At 41.4% G+C, this 19,407-nt stretch overlaps 1 protein-coding gene across 2 annotated transcripts in view; it reads right to left on the bottom strand.

The window, feature by feature from the left end:
- CMYA5 (cardiomyopathy associated 5) overlaps positions 1-19,407 on the bottom strand; it is an 89,766-nt gene that overhangs the window by 43,164 nt on the left and 27,195 nt on the right. For both annotated transcript variants that reach the window (XM_044276123.1, XM_044276124.1), the window contains exons 6-8: positions 16,673-16,695; positions 13,420-13,538; positions 3,070-3,219 (exon numbers count right to left, since the gene is read on the bottom strand). In XM_044276123.1, the coding sequence (XP_044132058.1) occupies positions 3,070-3,219; positions 13,420-13,538; positions 16,673-16,695 (292 nt within the window). The remainder of the gene's footprint in view (positions 1-3,069; positions 3,220-13,419; positions 13,539-16,672; positions 16,696-19,407) is intronic.

The raw sequence follows: 19,407 nt of genomic DNA, 5'->3' as shown, positions 1-19,407 counted from the left end.
GACTGGGAAAGTCACCTATCCAAAGTGCAGGCTGTAGTGTACTCCCTTCAGAAAGTTGGCCTAACTGCTAGCCCAAAAAAATGTGCGATAGGGTTAGAAGAGACTAAGTACCTGGGCGTGGAGTCATTAAACCCCAAGTGAACAAAATAGAGGCAATACGGAATTGGCCTCGACCTGTCACCACTAGGCAAATAAAGTCATTCCTGGGGATTCTTCCCTACTTTGCTACTCTAGCCGCGCCCTTGACAGAGCTCTTGAAGGGACGAAAATCAGTGATGATTCACTAGCATGATCGGGCGGAAGAGGCTTTTGCCGCTTTGAAGTCGGCCCTGTGTGGGTCACCGGTTTTGGTGACGCCCGACTTCAAGAGGGAGTTCGTGGTACAAACAGATGCCTCTGAAGTAGGCCTCGGTGCTGTACTGTCTCAGGAAGTCAACAGGGAGGAGCATCCCGTTGTCTTCCTAAGCCGCAAGCTCACCCCAGCCGAAACCAGGTACAGTATAGTGGAGAGAGAGTGCCTGGCTATCAAGTGGGCACTCAAGTCTCTTTGCTACTATTTGTTGGGGAGAAAGTTCTTCCTGGTGACCGACCACTCCCCTCTCAAGTGGATGAGCCAGGCCAAAGACAGAAATGCCCGAGTCACCAGATGTTTTCTGTCTCTGCAGTACTTTAAGTTCTCGGTAGAACACAGACGGAAACCTGGATGCCCTGTCCTGGGTGCATTGTCTGGCGTGTGTCCATCCCTTGAGGGTTGAACAAAGGGGGGGTATGTGACACAGTGAGGGGTTGTGTCTGGGAAGACAGGTCAAATACTGGACTGGAGTTTAAGTGCCGGTCCGGGTTTTGGCATCACCTGGCTGTCCATAAAAAGGCAGCTCAGCTCAGCAGAGATGGCTCTGTTTTTGGGATCTGAGGTTTTGTGCCATGAAGGAGGGCTGAGAGCCCCACGCTGGGGAAACAGGCCCCCTAAAGCCTGCTGTGGACTACTGGAGGCAGAACTGCCAGCAAGGTGACTCGTGTTATATGAACTTTTCATTGCTTTTCAAGACTGCAAAGTTACGTGCTATTTTGTGCAATTGCCTCAAGTATGAATAAACACTGACGTTTTGAGTTAAGACCTTGTATTTTGCCTCTGTACTGCGCCAGCTTACCCTATCTACCAGAGCGAAAGCCCAAACTTCATTCAGCAGGGCCTACGATGACGTCACCACGCTTACCACATGGTGAGCACGGTGACGTCATCGCAGGTCCTTTTGCAGGTCCTGAAGAAAGAAGCACCGCTGCACGATCAAGTGGATGAGTTTTTTTTAATTATTGTTAACCCCTCAATGGCCATTTTATTTAGCATTCTATCTTAAGAATGCTATTATTTTCAGTTATAACCATGTTATAATGGAAAATAATAAAATCACCCGAACACCGAACGCTCAACCCTACCTATGACCACAAGAGGTTACCAAATCATATGACTATAAAATACAAGAGCGATGGGGGCAACCAATCAATTTAATCGATTCAAGTACTTAGATTAAAACTTCAGTTTCAAATTGCTAATTAAATCTGAAATATGGATCTGATAGATCAGTTTACTTATCCCTGATAGTTCTAGCCATTGCCACATTGCTGCCTAGTACAGTGCACTGCAATGTAAACTTGGGTTGGACTGATCATATACAGTATGTACTGGTAAATTAAGATGAAATTGATAGTATATTAGATAATTAAATAAAATGAAGGGGTGCATTGTTAGGGCTGCATGGCGTGACCCTAAAGGCACAGACAGAATATAAATAAATAGACGGATGAATAGATGGATAGATAGACAGTCACATTATTATGACCACTTCTTACTTTCGACGTTGGCACCGTGTAGCTCATGAAGGAAGTCTCGTGTTGTGAACTGGCTGTCTGTACACATATCCCACGTTACTGTCATGGGTAAAGAGTTGCAAAATGGATGATTGTTGGCTTTCGGGGCTAAGGTGGCAGTATTTCTGAACTGTGCAGTTTGTGATCTGTTCTTGTGCTGCTTTGGTCAAAGTGTATCAAGGGTGGACAAATGGCACCATTGTGAATAATTGATGTGGAAATTACGGAGCACCACTTTCCACTGATGTGAGAGGTGAATGACAGCTATGAAGATGCATTAGGACGGACAGACACACTACAGTGGAGCAGTTCACTGCCAAAATGAACTAGGGGGCTTCCAGATGTGTGTCTAAAACAACAGTTCCTACTGTGTATGGGGCTCTGAAGCAGATGGATGGTCACTACGTCTCTGCTAATGAAGTTGCATCGGCAGAAAAGGCTTTAATTTTCATGGCAGTACTCGAATTGGACATCCGAAGGTTGCTTTCTCTGATAAGGCATGCTTTCTGATCCATTGGCGTGCCAGGCAAGAAACCTCAGAGAACAAACACCCTACAACCAATACTAGAAGAATACAAGCTGGTGGTGGCAGCGTTATGGCCTGGGGAATGTTTTTGCTTTATTCTCTGGGCTCTCTTATCCATGTGGGACTCTCAACTGATTTGTGTATGAATCCATCCTTGCAGATCATGTACACGCATACATGCCGATTGTCTTCCCTGGGGCAGATGGGATCTTCCAACAAGACAATGCGACATGTCACATGGCTAGAAATGTCCGACATTTGTTGGAAGTGCATGACCAAGATGTCCAAGTACTACCCTGGCCTCCTAATTCTCCAGAATTGAACCCAAGTGTGCATCTGTGGGACCATGTTGGTTCGTGTGTTACCTCTATGGATCCCCCTCCATGCACCCTCCAGCAGCTGTGGGATGCACTGCAGTCAGCATGGCTCCAGACACCTGTGACCACCTACCACAACCTTATTAAATCACTCCCAGTCCATCTAGCTGCTGTGCATCCTGCACATGGTGGCTACTGTGAATATTAGCTGGTGGTCATAATAATGTGACTCAACTGTGTAGATAGATATGAAATAGATCCATATGATACTTTTGTAACATAAAAATCAGCACTTCTTGTGCAAGTTACCACTTAGTAACATCAACAACCATCAGCCGCCCATGTTCTCAAGCTTACCATTCTCATCCCCTTTCCCTTGAGGCTCCTCCATGCAATACACCTGAAAACAGTCAATAACGTCTTCCTCGCTCATTGTCCAATACACAGTAATGGAAGTGCTGGTTGCAGTGTTATGCTCTTGAGGCTTTAACTTTGGTGTCTGAGGGACTGCGGAAAAATAGGACAATTATATTAAACTGTAAAATAGTATTCTCAGCAGGCCCTGGCATCTAATCGAAAGACACATTAATACCCACATATGTTTTAAAGTATCCTAGGGCACATGCAACTATTCCCATCATCTCAAACCCAATGGATACAGAGAGTGAGTAGTTACATTGTAACTCAAATGTTCACTAACTTTTCACATCACTTTGCATTAATCAATAGCACAAGTGGCAATAGGAAACTTAGTAATATTTCTTACCCAGAGAGAAATGTCTAGTTGTTAAGGGGAATATTAATTATTGATATTTTGGGTAATCTCAGTGATTAATATTCATAATATTGAATATTAATAACTGAGTGATGACTCCGCCTATTTATACCTAAAATAGAAATACACTGATTACCTTACTCTATACTAAACTACCTGCGGCTATTGCTGCGGTGCCTACTACAACAAAAAGACTACACGCTGTGCTTAAATAAAAAGTATTTATTAAAGCATTACAATTCTACAGTCTAATTATTGCTTATAACTATTTATATCTATATCAATGGAATAAAATGAGAGTTGGGCAGCACTGTCAGTGGCTGAGGAGACGATCCTGCTCCAAATGAATAAATAGAAGAAATTCCACGGCACATCCAAGGAGTAAAATAAATGAAGTGACTTTATTCACCAGGCATGCAAAGTTTCGATCCGCATCCTGGGATCGCAATTGCTTGAGAAAGATCCCAGGAAGCGGATCGAAACGTTGCATGCCTGGTGAATAAAGTCACTTCATTTATTTTACTCCTTGGATGTGCCGTGGAATTTCTTCTATTTATATCAATGGAATATATCTATATATATTTATAGCAGCACACAGCAATATAATATAATCATACTGCAACAACACACTAATACAGTCCTAACTACTCTAACACAATCCCAAGTCCTCCCCAGAATCTAACTACAATTACACTCATATAACAGCAGCCCACCCGACCTGGCAATATACTATCCCTATCCGGTACAAGGGGTTAAAAACACAATAATACAGGGTAGGGGAACAGAAAGGCGTTGGTGGTATTGGGAAATACAGGGGTAATGCGTTGGTGGTATAGGGATGCTGATACAGGGGAATGCAGAGGTTAATGCGTTGGTGGTATAGGGATGACAGGGGAATGCAGGGGTTGATGCGTTGGTGGTATAGGGATTATTATACAGGGGAATGCAGGGGTTAATGCGTTGGTGGTATAGGGCTGATACAGGGGAATGCAGGGGTTAATGCGTTGGTGGTATAGTGATTGGTGATACAGGGGAATGCAGGGGTTAATGCAGGTATAGTGAAGGGGTTAAATGCAGGGGAATTGTTGGTGGTATAGGGTGGTAATATGGGGACCAAAGGGTTAATCGTTGGTGGTATAGGGTTATAAGATACTTAGGCCAATCTGCTCGTTGTCCAGGGGTTGATTCTCTTGCTCGGTGTCTAGGGGATGATCCTCTCTAGTACCGGGCTGCTGGCTCCAAACTGAAGAGCGTAGTGCTGCCGGACTATTAAGTCCAGCCACGCTCCCGAGCAGCCCACGCGTACACGCGCCGCAGGCAAGGACAGGTGGGCCGGCGCGGTGATGTGACGTCACCGCGCAAGCCTGCGCGTCCCTGCACACGCCTCTCTGGAGCTGGAGATAGTTAACCAAACGGCATCGGATCTTTATTGTTCCTATGCCTTTTGAAGTCACCAGGAGCTGGACTTAATTGTCCAGCCATCTGGTGACATCTTCACCTCCTGCTGGAATGCAGAAAGAGGCTTGGGGGGGGGGGGGGCACCCAGACAGGGGGACAGATTTTGGCCACATTTTTATAGGATATATGTGTATAGATGCTAGGGGCACATCCATACACACATATTATATATATATATATATATACAGACGTGGACAAAATTGTTGGTACCCTTTGGTCAATGAAAGAAAAAGTCACAATGGTCACAGAAATAACTTTAATCTGACAAAAGTAATAATAAATTAAAATTCTATAAATGTTAACCAATGAAAGTCAGACATTGTTTTTCAACCATGCTTCAACAGAATTATGTAAAAAAATAAACTCATGAAACAGGCATGGACAAAAATGATGGTACCCCTAGAAAACACAGAACATAATGTGACCAAAGGGACATGTTAATTCAAGGTGTGTCCACTAATTAGCATCACAGGTGTCTACAACCTTGTAATCAGCCATTGGGCCTATATATATGGCTCCAGGTAATCACTGTGTTGTTTGGTGATATGGTGTGTACCACACTCGACATGGACCAGAGGAAGCAAAGGAAAGAGCTGTCTCAAGAGATCAGAAAGAAAATTATAGACAAGCATGTTAAAGGTAAAGGCTATAAGACCATCTCCAAGCAACTAGATGTTCCTGTGAGTACAGTTGCACATATTATTCATAAGTTTAAGATCCATGGGACTGTAGCCAACCTCCCTGGACGTGGCCGCAGGAGGAAAATTGATGACAAATCTAAGAGACGGATAATCCGAATGGTAACAAAAGAGCCTAGAAAGACTTCTAAAGAGATTCAAGGTGAACTTCATGCTCAAGGAACATCAGTGTCAGATCGCACCATCTGTCGTTGTTTGAGCCAAAGTGGACTACATGGGAGACGACCAAGGAGGACACCATTGTTGAAAACGAATCATAAAAAAGCAAGACTGGAATATGCCAAACTACATGTTGACAAGCCACAAAGCTTCTGGGAGAATGTCCTGTGGACAGATGAGACAAAAATCGAAGTTTTTGCCAAGGCACATCAGCTGTATGTTCACAGACGAAAAAATGAAGCATATCAAGAAAAGAACACTGTCCCTACTGTGAAACATGGAGGAGGCTCTGTTATGTTCTGGGGCTGCTTTGCTGCGTCTGGCACAGGGTGTCTTGAATCTGTGCAGGGTACAATGAAATCTCAAGACTATCAAGGAATTCTAGAGAGAAATGTACTAGCCAGTGTCAGAAAGCTTGGTCTCAGTCGCAGGTCATGGGTCTTGCAACAGGACAATGACCCAAAACACACCGCTAAAAACACCCAAGAATGGCTAAGAGGAAAAAATTGGACTATTCTAAAGTGGCCTTCTATGAGCCCTGACCTCAATCCTATTGAGCATCTTTGGAAGGAGCTGAAACATGCAGTCTGGAAAAGGCACCCTTCAAACCGGACACAACTGGAGCAGTTTGCTCATGAGGAGTGGGCCAAAATACCTGCTGAGAGGTGCAGATGTCTCATTGACAGTTACAGGAAGCGTTTGATTGCAGTGATTGCCTCAAAAGGTTGCGCAACAAAATATTAAGTTAGGGGTACCATCATTTTTGTCCATGCCTGTTTCATGAGTTTATTTTTTTACATAATTCTGTTGAAGCATGGTTGAAAAACAATGTCTGACTTTCATTGGTTAACATTTATAGAATTTTAATTTATTATTACTTTTGTCAGATTAAAGTTATTTCTGTGACCATTGTGACTTTTTCTTTCATTGACCAAAGGGTACCAACAATTTTGTCCACGTCTGTATATATATATATATACAGTACAGACCAAAATTTTGGACACACCTTCTCATTCAAAGAGTTTTCTTTATTTTCATGACTATGAAAATTGTAGATTCACACTGAAGGCATCAAAACTATGAATTAACACATGTGGAATTATATACTTATCAAAAAAGTATGAAACAACTGAAAATATGTCATATTCTAGGTTCTTCAAAGTAGCCACCTTTTGCTTTGATTACTGCTTTGCACACTCTTGGCATTCTCTTGATGAGCTTCAAGAGGTAGTCACCTGAAATGGTCTTCCAACAGTCTTGAAGGAGTTCCCAGAGATGCTTAGCACTTGTTGGCCCTTTTGCCTTCACTCTGCGGTCCAGCTCACCCCAAACCATCTTGATTGGGTTCAGGTCCGGTGACTGTGGAGGCCAGGTCATCTGGCGCAGCACCCCATCACTCTCCTTCATGGTCAAATAGCCCTTACACAGCCTGGAGGTGTGTTTGGGGTCATTGTCCTGTTGAAAAATTAATAATAGTCCAACTAAACGCAAACCGGATGGAATAGCATGCCGCTGCAAGATGCTGTGGTAGCCATGCTGGTTCAGTATGCCTTCAATTTTGAATAAATCCCCAACAGTGTCACCAGCAAAGCACCCCCACACTATCACATCTCCTCCTCCATGCTTCACGGTGGGAACCAGGCATGTAGAGTCCATCCGTTCACCTTTTCTGCGTCGCACAAAGACACGGTGGTTGGAACCAAAGATCTCAAATTTGGACTCATCAGACCAAAGCACAGATTTCCACTAGTCTAATGTCCATTCCTTGTGTTCTTTAGCCCAAACAAGTCTCTTCTGCTTGTTGCCTGTCCTTAGCAGTGGTTTCCTAGCAGATATTCTACCATGAAGACCTGATTCACACAGTCTCCTACAGTTGTTCTAGAGATGTGTCTGCTGCTAGAACTCTGTGTGGCATTGACCTGGTCTCTAATCTGAGCTGCTGTTGACCTGCGATTTCTGAGGCTGGTGACTCGGATAAACTTATCCTCCGCAGCAGAGGTGACTCTTGGTCTTTCTTTCCTGGGGCGGTCCGCATGTGAGCCAGTTTCTTTGTAGCGCTTGATGTTTTTTGTGACTGCACTTGGGGACACTTTCAAAGTTTTCCCAATTTTTCGGATTGACTGACCTTCATTTCTTAAAGTAATGATGGCCACTCGTTTTTCTTTACTTAGCTGCTTTTTTCTTGCCATAATACAAATTCTAGTCTATTCATTAGGACTATCAGCTGTGTATCCACCTCACTTCTCCACAACGCAACTGATAGTCCCAACCCCATTTATAAGACAAGAAATCCCACTTATTAAACCTGACAGGGCACACCTGTGAAGTGAAAACCATTTCAGGTGACTACCTCTTGAAGCTCATCAAGAGAATGCCAAGAGTGTGCAAAGCAGTAATCAAAGCAAAAGGTGGCTACTTTGAAAAACCTAGAATATGACATATTTTCAGTTGTTTCATACTTTTTTGATAAGTATATAATTCCACATGTGTTAATTCATAGTTTTGATGCCTTCAGTGTGAATCTACAATTTTCATAGTCATGAAAATAAAGAAAACTCTTTGAATGAGAAGGTGTGTCCAAACTTTTGGTCTGTACTGTATATATATATAATATGTGTGTATGGATGTGCCCCTAGCATCTATAAAAAACAAATATATACCCATTTCAATTATTTATTTTTACCAGTGAAACCAATATAACATCTCAACATTCACAAATATACATTTCTGACATTCAAAAACAAAACAAAAACAAATCAGTGACCAATATAGCCACCTTTCTTTGCAAGGACACTCAAAAGCCTGCCATCCATGGATTCTGTCAGTGTTTTGATCTGTTCACCATCAACATTGCGTGCAGCAGCAACCACAGCCTCCCAGACACTGTTCAGAGAGGTGTACTGTTTTCCCTCCTTGTAAATCTCACATTTGATGATGGACCACAGGTTCTCAATGGGGTTCAGATCAGGTGAACAAGGAGGCCATGCCATTAGATTTTCTTCTTTTATACCCTTTCTTGCCAGCCACGCTGTGGAGTACTTGGACGCGTGTGATGGAGCATTGTCCTGCATGAAAATCATGTTTTTCTTGAAGGATGCAGACTTCTTCCTGTACCACTGCTTGAAGAAGGTGTCTTCCAGAAACTGGCAGTAGGACTGGGAGTTGAGCTTGACTCCATCCTCAACCCGAAAAGGCCCCACAAGCTCATCTTTGATGATACCAGCCCAAACCAGTACTCCACCTCCACCTTGCTGGCGTCTGAGTCGGACTGGAACTCTCTGCCCTTTACCAATCCAGCCACGGGCCCATTCATCTGGCCCATCAAGACTCACTCTCATTTCATCAGTCCATAAAACCTTCGAAAAATCAGTCTTGAGATATTTCTTGGCCCAGTCTTGATGTTTCAGCTTGTGTGTCTTCAGTGGTGGTCGTCTTTCAGCCTTTCTTACCTTGGCCATGTCTCTGAGTATTGTACACCTTGTGCTTTTGGGCACTCCAGTGATGTTGCAGCTCTGAAATATGGCCAAACTGGTGGCAAGTGGCATCTTGGCAGCTGCACGCTTGACTTTTCTCAGTTCATGGGCAGTTATTTTGCGCCTTGGTTTTTCCACACGCTTCTTGCGACCCTGTTGACTATTTTGAATGAAACGCTTGATTGTTCGATGATCACGCTTCAGAAGCTTTGCAATTTTAAGAGTGCTGCATCCCTCTGCAAGATATCTCACTATTTTTGACTTTTCTGAGCCTGTCAAGTCCTTCTTTTGACCCATTTTGCCAAAGGAAAGGAAGTTGCCTAATAATTATGCACACCTGATATAGGGTGTTGATGTCATTAGACCACACCACTTCTCATTACAGAGATGCACATCACCTAATATGCTTAATTGGTAGTAGGCTTTCGAGCCTATACAGCTTGGAGTAAGACAACATGCATAAAGAGGATGATGTGGTCAAAATACTCATTTGCCTAATAATTCTGCACTCCCTGTATATATATATATATATATATATATATATATATATATAAAAAGATGAAACACGGACAGCACTCCAGATAAAAGATAATGGTGTTTATTCACCCATGTAGATGGCAACGTTTCGGCTCATGCACGAGCCTTTTTCATGCATGAGCCGAAACGTTGCCATCTACATGGGTGAATAAACACCATTATCTTTTATCTGGAGTGCTGTCCGTGTTTCATCTTTATTTGACGGGGTAAGCTGCTACATCCCTGGACCTAGCACCCTTCCTGTTTTTTTCTGGTGCCGCCATCATTTTTCCTTTTCTCTCTCTCTCTCTCTCTCTATATATATATATATAGACATTATTATGCATGTCTTCTGGGGAACATAAATGGGCAGCAATGAGCCCATATATACATATATATACATACACATACCATAGTTCACATATATAAAGGCCACTATACATGTATATATATATATATGCATATATATTTTAATTCAACTCTTCCCTCAACACTAGTTCTCCTGTTATCAGCTGGCATGTGTCAGTTTATGCATATGCCATTGCTGGTCCCCATACGGAATCACGTGATTACACTGCACAATCTGCAGCTGGCAAACAATAATTTTTAAAACTGCTAAAAGATTCCAATTACCCGATGAACAAGCATTTGCTCGTTCATCAGGTATTTGCCAGATCATTGCTAACGAGCGTTCCTGCAAAAGCTCATTAGCGAGCTTCAGTATTATCTGCAGGTGTAATAAAAGCTTTACAGGACAATATCTTGTATTTCAGTTACAATGGTAAAGTACTGCCGAAATGAAAAAGAAAAACTGCAAAAAATTCTTAGTAATTGTATTCTATGGATATAAAATTAAAAAAAATCCCCCTTTCTGACAGGTGTCCCTTTAAAGAGCCCCTGTACTTTCGCACAATTTTATTTAATTTAATATAAAAAATTTGCCTGCATCCACCTGAAAAATAGCTGTAAAGTCACAGTCACTAGGGGTCTCACTTCCACTTAAGTTGCAGTCCACTGCCTGTTGTCAGGCAAGAGCTGTCCCTGGTAACAGAGACTCAAAAGACAGCAGAGAAGAAATGGGGGAATTTCAGAGTAAGCTGAAATCCTGAGCCTGATAAAACAACTGCTTCTGAAGATAACCTCTGAAGAGCCTCCTGTTATCTTCCAGCAGTGCAGTGCTTGCAGAAGGGAGAAGCCCCCTGCTTCTGATAGAAATGCATCTAGCTGTGCAGCTGAAACAGGGAATAACATGGCTGAAAAGAAACATTTGGGAATGCCAAAATTGCTAAAAAATATCTATTCTTTCACAGTTATAATTGTACAAAGAAGAACTGCCATTATGCAAACTTTTTAAATCTCGGGTATGCTTAAGTTTATATGTATTAAAACGATGTGTCCTCTATAAAACCTCTGTTCATTACATATTAGCTCAAATTCAGATAAAAGCCAGGTTAGATATTTGTTATTCTAAAAATATAAGCCATATTCTGCTTATCACGAGATTTGAACTGGGCACAGGGGTCCCTTTAGCCCAAAAATCTGAGTAATTAGGGAAGATGAAGCTTTATCGCTGTCTAGTAATGATGAAAGGACATGGGTTGAATTGATCATGCCGGTGCTTCAGCATTTTAAGAAAGAGCAGTAAAATTCAAATATGATTATTTAACGGATGTCAGATCACAACAGGGATTTATAAAAGAGTCCTGGCCACGGATATTTTAATATTCTAATAGCCTGGGGACCTATGATACATGGACTGCAGCTGAAAAACTCCAGCTGTCAGCATTACAGAGCCACGATGTACAAGTAATATGGATAATATCTATTACACTCGCGGGTAACTGCTGGGTAAACAGGTAAAACGAACAGCAAAATATGAGCAGTGATGCTGAGACCTCGGCTAATGAGACCACACAAGCTATAACCCAGGAATACAAGCTGGACGCACTCAAGGGCCCTTATAAAACAGCAAAGAAACTGCAGAATATCCAGGCTCTCGAGAAGCTACAGAATCTCATTGCAAGGATCTTTCATGTTATGGGGTCACCTTAAGTCGAAATATAGTTAGCAACTCTGCAGAACTCTCAGTAATAAGGGAACATAAAGGATTCTATATTAATACATAATGTATTTGAAGGATTGTAATTATTTGGCATTGTAGTGTATTTCGGGGGTAAAAATAATTTTCTGTGATGCTCAATGCAAAGTAGGGAACCTGTTGTAAAAAAATGTAAACTGACTTCTGGCCTTATCTAAGTTTACACTGTCTATTGGACAGCAGTAGTAAATCTTAGGCCTCGTGCACATGACCGTGTTCCAGCCGTGCCCGTATTGCGGCCCGCAAACAGCAGGTCCACATTACGGAGTGCTTCTGTGGCATTTTGGTCCATTTTGGTCTGCACTGCAAAAAAAAAATAGAACATGCCCTATTTTTCAATTTTTTTGCAGGGCAGACAGATCGTGGACCCATTCAATTTGAATGGGTCTGTATCTGTCAGCAACGTCCACAGGGACAGTGCACGTGCATTTGGAACTGCAATTTGCATTTGGGTTAAAGGGGAATTAAGAAAATTAAAATACGCAAATATTACTTTATTGTAAATATATTCACAAACACCTTTCATTAGTTATAATGGCTCATTTTGTCTGTGGAGCAATCATTAGGAGAAACAAAATGGCCGCAGTCCTCTTAGTACACACAAAACCTGTCCTAATCACACAGGAGGACAAGTTACTTCACAACACTGTGAGAAAGAGCTCTCTGCTTGTCAGAGATGATGATCCTGAATACAGTTTAATATGATATTTAGCTGAATCCTTTTGGAAATGGATCTCAACAGAAAACATGAAGTACAAAAAAGACAGAGAGGACAGAGTCTGATAATGGCGACTGCATACAAGAGCTGCTGCTCATCAGCCACATCTGCTCCTGAACTCCATTCCAACAGAGATTCAGCTAAAGATCTTATCATCTGTGTTCGGGATCATAATTCCTGGGAAGTAGAGAGGAGGATGAGGCAGCTCTTTACATCAGTGTTGTGAAATAACTTGTCCTGCTGTGTGATTAGGACAGGTTTTGTGTGTACTAACAGGACGGCGGCCACTTTGTTTCTCCGAATGATTGCTCCCAGACAAAACAAGCCATTATAAATAATGAAAGGTATTTGGGAATATATTTATAACAACGTAATATTTAAGTATTTTCATTTTCTTAATTCCTGGAGAACCTAGTAATAGCTACAGTCACCTTCTATACCAAGAAAAGGGAGATTAGGGAGAAACTGGTGAGAATAGAAAAAATGTTAACAAATTTTCCCCACTGAGCAAATCTTCAGCAAGTGAAACACACTGGACAAAATGTGCTTGATATATGTGTTTCAGCTGCAGCGGCCAATATCTTGTGACTCCAGACAGGTTCTCTTACACATCAGTCTTCTAGAATTAGCATGTGCTGTCTTCTTAGAAGATCATGGTTTCAAAATGACAAGTCATCCTGGAGATGTGTCACAACTGACAGATGTCCTCTCTTATGCACTTCATAGTTGTAAGCATACACTCTCCTGCACTCCATAGGATGTTTACCCCCTTTACATTCACTATATGTCAGTGAGGCAAGTAATGTTCATACCTGGCAAATGTTTGACTGTTTTCTGGTCGTCCTTAGACTTTGCAGCAATATGATCGAAGAGAGAGAAAGCGCTGGGTATCTTGTCCAGTGATACTGTGTTCTCGATTGCTTTAAGTACCCTATAGGATTAAACACAGATATCTCTATTTACAATTACAAGTAGATACACAATGGCCTAGATTCCCTATTCATTTATAATATACATAGATTAAAGTAGTGTAAAATATCAGGCACCAAAACATGGATGATGATGATTAGGGCCCATTCATTTCAACGGGTCCACAAAAAATGTGGACAACATTCTGTGTGCTGTCTGTATCCGTATGGCCGTTCTGTAGTCCTGCAAAAAACATAGAACACATCCTATTCTAGTCCGTTATGTGGACAATAATAGGCATTGTTACAATGGATCCGCAAAAAAACCAGATGCAACACAGGCGTCATCCGTATTTTTTGCGGCTACACATTTGGAGGACCGCAAAATACACACGGTCGTGTGAATGCACCCTTATTCTATAGAGAGAACAAGACCAACACAGTAAAATTCCTTTGATCTGGTTTACTATAGTCTAGAAATTCAATATTCTTTTCCAAAGCAAAACTAGATGGAAATAATCACCTTGGAAATTTTTCTTATCGAAAGGGATAGTAGCAAATTGAAAGGGGTTGTACCAAGTATGAAAGCTATCCCCTATCCAGAGGATAAGGGAACCGATTGATTGCTGGGTGTCCAACCGCTAGCACCCCCCACAGAACCAAAGAATGGGGATCCCATGTTCATGTCCTAATGGAGTGGCCAAGCATGCTCCCTGCCACCTCAATCATTCTCTTCGGGACTGCAGGAAATACTGTAGCTCTGCACTGTACTCGGGTATCTGCGGCAGTTTTATGGAGTATGAGTGGAGCAGCAGGACAGATGCTGAGCCTGCTGCTCCATCAGGATGGGAACAAGGGATCCCCGTTCTTGACCCTCACCTGTCAGTTAATTAAGATAGGGGATGACTTTCAGTTGGCATAACCCCTTGAATTTTAACATTTTACTTTGGCCCATCTTTTTCTAGATCCCTTACTTTTACAAGTAAAGTATGTAATGTGTAATTATAATATAATTTCTATGATGATCTGATAATATAGAATATTTGACTATATGATACCTTTGAAAACTTGTTACTACCAGATTAAAGAAATGTAATCAAATCCACACAAAAAAAAAAAACTAAAATACTAATACATTTTCTATGAATGACACATGCACAGAAATCTGCTCATTGGTGACTATTAAATAGATGTTACTGGAAATGTTATTTTGTGCAAGGTCTTTTGGTTTGGCCGTCCATTTTAAAACATCAAAAAACATGCAGACACCTCAAAAATTGGAGCACCAGTCTAATTTATGTATGTGACCTCATTTTTTTTAATCTGGCTTACCTAATATCCTGATTTTAATGGGATTCCTCCAGTTAGATAGAGAAATGGGCAGAGCAGACAATGAGATGTCCAGTTCCTGACAGCTGACCTGTTGCATTTTATTTGGCTAATGTTGACAGACCAATTTTTAGATTGCAGGGGCTGAGGTGACAACAGTGGGTCACTGTCCAAAACTTCTCGAGTCCCAACAGTTATACTTCTAGGGGAGACTATATCTATGAGTAATACCTCTGTACATATGGTCCTATTCGTAGAGGATCCAACATAAAAAATCCTCTTCTTGTCTCCATAAAAAAATCAGAGGCAGCATAGAGTAGAGGGTTGACAACCCTATTATGGTTCTGTACCAATGTAATACAGCAGTGTGCCTGGTCAGAATTGTTGTACCCTCCCCCTTGTATATACTGCAGCACAGGTTACTCACATAGTGTGTCCACCCCTGGCTAGTGGGACAATTTTTCTTCTTAACCCACATTTCCAAAAACACAATAGAAATACATTGGGAGGAACTTATTGATGGCATTGGTCTCCTGGCAAAATTTTGAAGCACGCCATATCAAACTTTGCGACTTCTCCCTTTCTTGTCACTTTTCACAAGTGGGCAGGGTTGAGTGGGAGCGGGCATGGCCAAAAACATTCAGATAAATTTAGTAATTCTCAAGGCATAAAAAGTAGCACAAAAAACTTCATTTTTTGTCTTTAGGACAGCCTAAAAGTTAGCAGAATTTATTGCTCCATTTAAAAGGGTTCTCCAGGACTAGAAAAAGATGGCTGCTTTCACCCCAAAACAACTTATAATAACATCCACAGGTTTGTGTGTGGTATTGCAGCCCAGCCCCATTCACTTCGATGGAGCTGAGCTGCATATTACCAGATAACCCATGGACAGATGTTTTGGGAATAAAACAGCCATGTTTTTCCAATTCTGGGCAACCCCTCTAAGTGATCTGACACAATTTACTTTAACAGACTTTTATTTAAGACTGGTGCAGGAAACACTTGTCTTGATGCAGCTGCCTCATTGTACTTTACAGTTGGCAAATAACAGTTAATTGGTGCAATTCTGTGATTGCATTGTCAACAATCAAGTAGTTATGGCAGTGCTACTCTATATGGAGTGAAAATACTATAGAACGTTTTACAGTCTCCAATGAGCAAACTCCTTCCAGGGCAGGTTCACACGTGACAGATTTGTTCAGACAATTTTTTGCTTAGGTGTAAATATGGTAATATCTACAGTATACACATGGATTGCTACAAAGCCTATTAAGGCTACTTTCACATTAGCCTCTTTTGCGGATCCGTCATGGATCTGCAAAAACACTTACAATAATAAAACCACATGCATCCGTCATAAACGGATCCGGTTGTATTATGTCTTCTATAGCCATGACGGATCCGTCTTGAACACCATTGAAAGTCAATGGGGGACGGACCCGTTTTCTATTGTGTCAGAGAAAACGGATCCGTCCCCATTGACTTACATTGTGTGTCAGGACGGATCCGTCTTGCTCCACATGGCGGACAGAAAAACGCTGCTTGAAGCGTTTTCCTGTCCGCGAAAGGGACGCAACCAAACGGAACGGAATGCATTTTGGTCCCCATTGACAATAAATGGGGACCCCATTGACAATAAATGGGGACAAAACTGAAGCGTTTTCTTCCGCTATTGAGATCCTATGACGGATCAAAATAGCATATTTGAAAACGCAGATGTGAAAGTAGTCTAAATTGTATAAAATAGTTGCACAAATCTACCAGGTGTGAATATGCCCGGTTGTGATAACAGACACTCTGCACTAAGCACAAGCCAGAAGAACTGTACCTGCTATTGATATCATTATGAGCCTAGAAAGATAAAAGTGCAAGAGATTTACAAGCCAAACACAATTGTACACATCACAGACTCATGCCTTATGAAGGGTGGAAATGGGGGGCATTTTGTTTAAATGTGAATTATAATGGATACTAACCACTGGTAACATCCAAAGTATCGTCATCTTCTGGATTCAGTGCATACTTACTATAAAACACTTGGCTGGACAACATGAACTGTATTAGGCAGAGTTGGGCCTCCAAGGTTATAGACTACAACAAACCCAGTACATTCAGATCATACAGTGATTTGTTCCCACTTTCTATCTGCCCCCTATTTCTTTTTAAAGGGAACCTGAAAGCAGTTTTTATTATTAAATCAGTCATAGCTTAATAAGGTTAGGCAGTGCTACAATATTGACCTATCTGCAGGACCGGTGGGGACCCAACTCCCGGCACCCTTGCCGATCAGCTGTTTGAGAAGGCACTGGAGCTCCGATGAGTGCCACAGCCTTCTCCCGTGCTTACCAAGCACAGAACCATACATTGTATAGCAGCTGTGCTTGGTATCACACTCAGCCTCATTCACTTAATCAAAATCCTGGAAAACCCCTTTAAGTTATGTTATTAGATTAGATTTATAAATTGCAACTTTTTAGAAAGTTTCTAAAAAGCCTCAATTTCACTATTATTAGGGAGTGAATTAAGAAAACAGACAGAAGTAACATGTTTAAAATTTCTCAATCAAGTTGTGACATTTGACGAATTGGATGCAAATTATGCCAATGCAGACTTTTAAAATTCCCTACATGATCAATTCCCCCCAATGTCCTTACTGTTAGTGTACCCACTCTGCCCTAATTGATGTCCCACTACTTTACCCACCAAGCGGGACACCAATCATAAGTGAGAATACTGTGACTAGTCATCGCTGCAGCATGTCCAGATGACGTGTACACGCTACTAGTTAAAAAAGGGATTTCAACAATAGCATATTTAGTGACTCGCACTATAGGATCATGTCAAAGGTTTAATAACCTTCAGAATTGTCTATATTTCTGCATAAATCTTTTTCACACAAGTCCTAAAAGTAGATAAAGATCACCAAAGCAAACAAATGAGTCAAAAATATTAGACATCTGTGAATGTTACTGGAAAAACCTGTTTTATTTAAAGAAAAGGGATTTATCCTATTAAAGTCTGATCTTCGCAAGATGTTTGTGGAAGTGCATCATGGCCCAAACAAAGGAGATTTCTGAGGACCTCAGAAGAATTGTTAATGCTCATCAGGTTGGAAAAGGTTACAAAACCACCTCTAAAGAGTTTTGATTCCACCAATCCACAGTCAGACAGATTGTGTACAAATGGAAAAAAATTCAAGACCATTATTACACTCTCTAGGAGCGGTCGACCAATGAAAATCATACCAAGAGCAAGGTGTATAATAGTTTGCAAGGTCACAAAGGAACCCAAGGTAACCTCTGAGAAACTAAAGGCTTTTTTCCACATTAGGGATTGTGCAGGCAGTATATTTTGGTGACCTATGATTAGGATCCTCTTCAAACAGCTGATCGACCGGTGTCCAACACCTGGCACCCCCCACCTTTCACTACTTCCTGTTCTTTACACTGCCTGTCATTTTTGAAGTCTCAGCATGCAGTGTAATTACAAGTGCTTGTCCCATACACTGGTATGGAGAGACTACTTGTAACTACACTGCACTGCTGCCGCTGCAAGCAAGACAACGCTGAGTGTAATGAAAAGCAGCTCCTCCCCTTCAAACAGCTGATAATATCCTGAGGCTAGGTCATCAATATATACTGCCTGCAAGACTACTTTAATGTTCATGAGTCCACCAACAGGAGGACACTGGACAACAATGCTGTGCATGGCAAGGATTGTAAGGAGATATTCACTGCTCTCCTAAAAAAACATTGCTGCCCATCTAGTTTGCTAAATATCACCTGGACAAGCCAGAAGTCTATTGGACCAATGTTCTATAGATGGATGAGACCAAAATAGAACTTTCTGGTTTAAATGAGAAGCGTTTGGTTTGGAGAAAGGAAAACACTGCATTCCAGCATAAAAACCTTATTTAGTGTGTAAAACACGCTGGTGGTTCTGTCATGGTTTGGGCCTGTTTTGCTGCCTCTGGAACAGGATGGCTTGCCATCATTGATGGAATAATGAATTATGGATCATGCAAAAAGACAACTACCCTACGCACACAGGTCATTCTACCAAAGAATGGTTAAAAGAGTAATAAAGTCAAAGTCCTGACTTTAATCCAATAGAAATATTGTGGAAGGGCCTGAGACGAGCAGTTCATGGGTGGAAAATCACCAACATAACAGAGATGAAGCTGTTTTGGATGTAAGAATGAGCTAAAATTCCTCTAATCCAATGTGCAGAACTAATCAATTACTGGAAACATTTAGTTGCATTAATTGCTGCAAAAAAAAGTTACCAAGTCTAATTTTTGACTCATTTGTTTGATTTGGTTATCTTTATTTACTTTTCGGAAAATCTGATGTAGTTTTAGGTGAAGTGTATGCAGAAATCAATTCTAAAGGGTTCACAAACTTCCAAGCACCCCTCTAGTTTTTCTTACCCTTCACTAATTAAAAAAAAAAAAAAACTTTGAACCTTTCTATTTCCATTCACAGAGCTGTGAGAGCTTGTTTTTTGTGAGGCCAACTGTAGTTTTTATTGGTACCATTTTTGGGGTATATATGACTTTTTGTT

Source organism: Bufo gargarizans, chromosome 1 (genome assembly GCF_014858855.1).
Source record: "Bufo gargarizans isolate SCDJY-AF-19 chromosome 1, ASM1485885v1, whole genome shotgun sequence".
Lineage (NCBI taxonomy): Eukaryota > Metazoa > Chordata > Amphibia > Anura > Bufonidae > Bufo > Bufo gargarizans.
This window is presented reverse-complemented; position numbering and strand designations above follow the sequence as displayed.